This window comes from Dama dama, chromosome 6 (assembly GCF_033118175.1).
Source record: "Dama dama isolate Ldn47 chromosome 6, ASM3311817v1, whole genome shotgun sequence".
NCBI classification, from domain to species: Eukaryota; Metazoa; Chordata; class Mammalia; order Artiodactyla; family Cervidae; genus Dama; species Dama dama.
In genome coordinates this window covers 16,752,744-16,760,426 of record NC_083686.1, presented here as the reverse complement: position 1 = coordinate 16,760,426, position 7,683 = coordinate 16,752,744, and the positions used below count along the sequence as shown (strand labels likewise).

General features: G+C 38.5%; 1 protein-coding gene across 1 annotated transcript; it reads left to right on the top strand.

Annotated features, from left to right (window-relative positions):
- The first annotated feature begins 1,112 nt into the window (after positions 1-1,112).
- On the top strand, positions 1,113-2,887 carry LOC133058486 (RNA-binding protein RO60-like). The gene is given in 2 exon segments (XM_061145188.1): positions 1,113-1,509; positions 1,512-2,887. Coding segments are annotated over 2 exon segments (1,614 nt in total). The 5' UTR covers positions 1,113-1,253; the 3' UTR covers positions 2,870-2,887.
- Positions 2,888-7,683: the final 4,796 nt, after the last annotated feature.

The window sequence follows — 7,683 nt, the reverse complement described above, 5'->3', positions numbered from 1 at the left end:
AAGGACTAGAGATTGCAGGTAGGGACATTAATAGACTGGCCCTGTAGAGAAGCTGGAATGAGACTCTTTTAGAAATTAGGACATTCAAAAGCATCTAGGAACACAGGGGACTTGAGATACCACATATAGGCTCAGGTAAGATGCATACTTGGGAAAGACCTGAGCTAATTCCAAGGTTTCGAGTAAGTCCTACCTGAAGGGGTGCCCTGAAACAGAGCCAATTTGCAAAGGCTGAGAAAGGTGCATTTTTTTTTTTTTTTTTCAAATGCCCACTTTTCAACAACAACAACAACAACAAAATCACATGGCATAGAAAGGAACAGTAAAATCTGATCCATTAAAAGGAAACAAAAGCAATTGACAGAAACCGTCTCTGAGAAAGATGTATTAATATTTACTAGAATAAATAGCTAAAGTAAAATATGGGTAAAGAACTAAACAAAATCAAGAAAATGATATATGCACAAAATAGGAAAATCAACAGAGATAGAAGTTATCAAAAGGAACCAAACAGACATTGTGGATCTGAAAAATAGTATAATTGAATTTAATTGTTCATTACAGAGGTACAACAACAAATTTGAATAGGCAAAAGAAAGAATTAGCCAACTTGAAAACAGAACAATTAAAATTATTGAGTCTGAAGAACAGAAAGAAAAGAGATTGAAGAAAAGTAAACAGTCTAAGGAAACAGTCTGGAAAAAGTAAACAGTCAAGGAAAAGAGACAAAAGGACAGAGAAGCTATTTGAAAAGCAGTGGCTGAAAATTTCTCAAATTTGTGGAAACACATGAATCTACAAATCCAAAAATTTCAATGAACACAAAGTAGGACAACTTAAAGGGACCCATGCTGAGACACATTGCAATAAAATTGTCAAAAGCCAAGGACAAAGAGAATGCTGTAAACAGAAAAAACCAACTTGTCACTTATGAAAAATTCTCAGTAAAATTATCAACAATTCTTAGCAAAAGTCTTGAAGGACAGAAAACAGTGGGATATACTAACAGTGCTGAAAGAAAATAATTTCAACCAAGAATTCTGTGTCTGGCAAAACTATCCTTCAAAAAATGAGGGGAAGGCCCGGGAGCCGAACCCGAGGCCCGGGCGGCGGCCCCGGAGCAGTCGTCGCCCGTCAGGCCGCGGTGCGTGGTCGTCTTACGGCGGCGGCGCGGTACCGCGCAGCGCTTCTCCCGGTGGCGCGGCGGCTTCGGAGGCTCGGCCGCCTGGCAAAGACTTCCTAAAGACAGAACAATGGAGGAATCTGTAAGCCGGATGCAGCCACTGAATGAGAAGCAGATAGCTAATTCCGAAGACGGATATGTGCGGCAAGTCACTGATATGAATCGGCTACACCGGTTCTTATGTTTTGGTTCTGAAGGTGGGACGTACTATATCAAAGAACAGAAGCTGGGCCTTGAGGATGCTGAAGCTTTAATCAGACTGATTGAAGATGGCAGAGGATGTGAAGTGATACAGGAAATAAAGTCCTTTAGTCAAGAAGGCAGAACGCAAAGCAGGAAGCCACGCTCTCTGCCCTCGCCATTTGCTCCCAGTGTTCTGACATAAGCACCAAACAAGCCGCCTTCAAAGCTGTTCCTGAAGTTTGTCGCATCCCTACACACCTCTTTACTTTTATCCAGTTTAAGAAAGATCTAAAGGAAAGCATGAAGTGTGGCATGTGGGGTCGTGCCCTCCGGAAGGCTGTAGCAGACTGGTACAATGAAAAGGGTGGCATGGCCCTCGCCCTGGCAGTTACGAAATACACACAGAGAAATGGCTGGTCTCACAAAGATCTGTTAAGACTGTCTCATCTTAAACCTTCCAGTGAAGGACTTGCTATTGTCACCAAATATATTACAAAGGGCTGGAAAGAGGTCCATGAACTGTATAAAGAAAAAGCGCTTTCTGTGGAGGCTGAAAAATTATTAAAGTATCTCGAGGCTGTAGAGAAAGTGAAGCACACAAAAGATGAACTGGAAGTCATTCATCTGATAGAAGAGCACAGACTGGTTAGGGAACATCTCCTAACAAATCACTTAAAGTCTAAAGAGGTATGGAAGGCTTTGTTACAAGAAATGCCTCTCACAGCATTATTAAGGAATCTGGGAAAGATGACAGCTAACTCAGTGCTTGAACCAGGAAACTCAGAAGTGTCTTTAGTATGTGAAAAGCTGTGTAATGAAAAACTGTTGAAAAAGGCTCGTATACATCCATTTCATGTTTTAATTGCGTTAGAAACTTATAAGACAGGTCATGGGCTCAGAGGAAAACTGAAGTGGCGCCCCGATGAAGAAATTCTGCAAGCTTTGGATGCCGCTTTTTATAAAACATTTAAGACAGTCAAGCCAACTGGAAAGCGTTTCTTACTGGCAATCGATGTCAGTGCTTCTATGGACCAAAGAGCTTTGGGTAGTGTACTCAATGCAAGCACAGTAGCTGCAGCAATGTGCATGGTTGTCACACGAACAGAGAAAGATTCTTCTAGAGTTGCTTTTTCAGATGAAATGGTACCATGTCCAGTGACTACAGATATGACCTTACAACAAGTTTTACTAACTATGAGTCAGATCCCAGCAGGTGAAACTGATTGCTCTCTTCCGATGATCTGGGCTCAAAAGACAAATACAGCTGCCGATGTCTTCATCGTATTCACTGATAACGAGACCTTTGCTGGAAGTGTCCATCCTGCTACCGCTCTGAGGGAATATCGAAAGAATATGGATATTCCAGCTAAATTGATTGTTTGTGGAATGACATCAAGTGGCTTTACCATTGCAGACCCAGATGACAGAGGCATGCTGGACATGTGTGGCTTTGATACTGGAGCTCTGGATGTGATTCGAAGTTTCACATTAGATATGATTTAACCATAAGCACCAGCGCAATCTAAGTGAAATGGCAGTGGACCCACTGCCATCAGTGATCTCGCTAGAAACATAGAGCTACTTCCCAGCTAATCTTAATCCACTGAAAGAAGTCAGACAATGGTACAGTATGTGCATAATGGAAAGGTTACCTTACCAAAAAAAAAAAAAGGAAGGAACAATAAGATGAGCCCAAAGTTCTTTCTACTAAACTAGCTTTTGGTAAATAGCTTCAGAATACACTGTAGCCCCCTCTGCCTAACAGAGAACTTCTTGTTGAGACACTGTAAAATAGTCAAACAGTTCTGCTTTGGTGAATGATCACATTTGTACTTAAAAGAAGTGAGAGCCAAAAGTGTAAGTAGTCCTATATCATGTCATTTGTTTGAGAAGTGCCTTTAAGTTTTCTTAAATGTTTTCGTTGGTAAAGGACAGCTTTGATAATGTCCAAATAATCTGAAATGCACTGGACCATGTACTGTGATTGATTATGAAACTCCTTGAAAATCTTTATACCAAGGGGATAAAACAACAACCAAGACATTTGCTTATGAATGAGTTTTACAAATTGCTTTAACAGTTTTCTCCAATCACATAGATAGCAGCATTCTCAGTCACTGAAAAAGATGCTCTGTTTCTGAGGGTCAATTTACACTTACAGGATTGTTTACCATTAACCAGAAACATAATGGAAACCTTTGAGAAGAGAAACTAAAGTTTGTGTCAGCTGAGGAAGTCTATTTTGGTTTGTTTTTGTTTGTTTATTGCTGTGAGGGGCATGACTTGATGGTTTCCTGTGGCTTATACCAACATAGCCATGTGTAGGGACACATTTTTTTATATGTTTCATCTTATGAGAACATAAGATGTTTCAAGCATTTAACTTCCCCTACTCATAATCTGAAAAATATGACAAATAAAATCTCAACTATAACCATAAAAAAAAAAAAATGAGGGGAAAATTAAGATAGTCCCAGGTAAACAAAAGCTGAGGGTAGTTTATTACCACTAGATCTGCCTTATGAGAAGTGCTGAAGATACCATTCAGTATCTCAAAGTCATATAAAATATAAAGATTTCCAATAAGAGTTAACTATGCATAAACAAACAAACCATTGTTATTATAATTTTGGCTTATAACTTCACTTTTTATTTTCTACGGAATTTAAAATACAAATGCATTAAAGAAATTATTAATTTTGGTTAATGAGTACACAATGTGTACGAATATAATTCCTGCATCAATAATCTAAAGTTGAGGTGGACATATGTTATAAATAGAGAAGACTTGGTATCCATTCAGATTAGATTGCTATAACTTTAAGATTTTATTGATATATGTAATCCTCAATGTAACAACTAAGAAAATATCTAAGGGATATACATGAAAGGAACTGGGAAGAGAATCAGGTTTTCACCTCTGTGAAATACCTAAAACAGTCAAATCCATAGAGACAGAGGTAGAATAGTGGTTACCAGGAGTGGAAAGGGGGGTTATATTATTATTTATTAAGTATACAATTTCAGTTTGAGATTATGAAAAAGTCCTGGAGATAGATAGTGGTGGTGGTTGCATGTCAAACTGGATGTACCTAATACCACTGAATTTCACAATTAAATATGGTTAAAATGCTAAATTTTGTTGTATGTGTTTTACCATAATTTAAAAACTAGACAAAAGTCATAAAATGAGTGATCTACAAATGAGAGCCATTATTTTGGGAATATTTATTATGAAAGCTAATGGCTTCATACTTTTCATAATACATTTCCACGCATACTACTCTGTAAATTTAATAATCTCATCTGGTAAATGTTTTATCATGAGGAAAAAGATCAGTAAATCAAGCCTCAAAAACTTAGCAACTTTCACTTACGGTGTTATGATATGGACATAACAAAAGCACAAGATATTAAGAAGAGGTGGCAAGAATACACAGAAGAACTATATAAAAGAGATCCTAATGACCCAGATAACCATGATGGTGTGATCACTCACCTAGAGCCAAACATCCTGGAGTGCTGTGAAGTAAGGTGAGCCTTAGGAAGCATCACTAGGAACAAAGCTAGTGGAGGTGATGGAATTCCAGTTAAGCTACTTCAAATCCTAAAAGATGATGCTGTGAAAGTGCTGCACTCAATATACCAGCAAATTTGGAAAACTCAGCAGTGGTCACAGGACTGGAAAGGTCAGTTTTCATTCCAATCTCAAAGAAGGGCAATGCCAAAGAATGTTCAGACTTCCACACAATTACACTCATCTCACATGCTAGCAAAATAATGCTCAAAATTCTGAAAGCTAGGCTGCAACAGTAAATGAACTGAGAACTTAAAGATATTCAAACTGGATTTAGAAAAGGCAGAGGAACCAGAGATCAGATTGCCAATATCCATTGGATAATAGAAAAAGCAAGAGAATTCCAGAAAAACATTTGCTTCTGCTTCAATGACTATGCTAAAGCCTTTGACTGTTTAGATTACAACAAACTGTGGGAAATTCTTCAAGAGATGGGAATACCAGACCACCTTACCTGCCTCCTGAGGAATCTGTATGCAGGTCAAGAAGCAACAGTTAGAACCAGATATGGAACAACAGACTGATTCCAGATTGGGAAAGGAGTATGTCTGTCAAGGCTGTGTATTGTCACCCTGCTTATTTAACTTATATGCAGAGTACATCATGTGAAATGCTGGGCTGGATGAAGCACAAACTGGAATCAAGATTGCCAGGAGAAATATCAGTAACCTCAGACATGCAGGTGACACCACCCTAATGGCAGAAAGCAAAAAGGAACTAAGGAGCCTCTTGATGAAATTGAAAGTGGAGAGTGAAAAAGTTGGCTTAAAATTCAGCATTCAGAAAACAAAGATCATGGCATCTGGTCCCATCACTTCATGGCAAATAGATGGGGAAACAATGGAATCAGTGAGAGACTTTATTTTCTTGGGCTCCAAAATCACTACAGATGGTGACTGTGGCCTTGAAATTAAAAGACGCTTGCTCCTTGGAAGAAAGGTATGACAAACCGAGAGAGCATATTAAAAAGCAGAGACATTCCTTTGCCAACAAATGTCCATCTAGTCAAAGCTGTGGGGTTTCCAGTAGTCATGTATGGATGTGAGAGTTGGACCATAAAGAAAGCTGAGCGCCAAAGAATTGATGCTTTTGAACTGTGGTGTTGGGACTCTTTTTTTTTTTTTTCCATTTATTTTTATTAGTTGGAGGCTAACTACTTTACAATATTGTAGTGGTTTTTGTCATACATTGACATGAATCAGCCATGGATTTACATGTATTCCCCATCCTGATCCCCCCTCCCACCTTAGAAAGATGGTAATGATAACCCTATATGCAAAACAGAAAAAGAGACACAGATGTACAGAACAGACTTTTGGACTCTGTGGGAGAAGGCGAGGGTGGGATGTTTCGAGAGAACGGCATCGAAACATGTATATTATCTAGGGTGAAACAGATCACCAGCCCAGGTTGGATGCATGAGACAAGTGCTCGGGCCTGGTGCACTGGGAAGACCCAGAGGGTGTTGGGACTCTTGAGAGTCCCTTGGACAGCAAGGAGATCCAACCAGTCAATCCTAAAGGAAATCAACCCTGAATATTTATTGGAAGGACTGATGCTGAAGCTGAAGCTCTGATACTTTGCCCACCTGATGGAAAGAACTGACTCATTGGAAAAGACCCCGATGCTGGAAAATTTGAAAGAAGGAGGAGAAGGGGATGACAGAGGATGAGATGGTTGGATTGCATCACAACTCAATGGACATGAGTTTGAGCATCCTTCAGGAGTTGGTGATGGACGGGGAAGCCTGGCATGTTGCAGTCCATGAGTTCGCCGTGAGTTGGACATGACTGAGCAACTGAACTGAACCAAAGTGAACTTTTCATTGGTCTGATTAAAAACCCAGTCCTCCTTTAACTTCACTGAATAAAGAAAGACATTAAAGGGGAGTGTGTTTAGAAAATTCACGATAAACTATAAATTTAATATGTGGTTGGAATATATTTAGAAACAAATCACAGCATGTGACTATTAGTTCTAAATGTTTGCATATGAAATAATCACTATTATGAAATATTCTATTTATTTCCAGAAATAAAAAGAATTTATTAATATAATTGGCTTTACTCAAGACCACTCTAATTCATGACCTTGTTTTTGCTTAAATGGGAATTATCCTCATGACTGATGTGGTGGGGCTCCTCACCCCATAAGTGCTCTTTTTCCTGTGTGCACTACATTGTACTTCCTAGCTTCTTTTGTGATTGGAAGTAATCATATGAAGAGTTATAGGCAATAGATTGTAAGAAGTAATAAATATTATGGTCTGGCCTCTAAAATCCCCCTCTTGGTATATTCCATCTATTGTTTTCTTGTAGCTGTCAAAATAGAGATGATGTCCAAAGTGACCTTGGAAACCACCAAGGTGGCAGAACCTCTGTTACCATGCATCTGTGAATGACTGTAGAATAGTATTTTCCTACCCATTCATTCACCCATCCAGTATTGTCTCTGGATCATGAAATACACTTCCACTGTGCTTGAACATTACAAATTTGTGGTCTTATTTGCATAGAACTTAGTCTAGTCCAACTAACATAGTTAACATAATAATACCAATAAGAATTACATTATTGTTAATACCCATTATTGTTAATTATTGTTACCAATAATTGTTAATAATAAATGTTTCATCCTATGTTGTTCTTAAAGCAAAATTATAATGGGTATTGATGGAGAAAATAAGTTTATAGGCTCTTTTGAAGGGTATATCAGTTAGGATGAAAATGATAAAAGACCA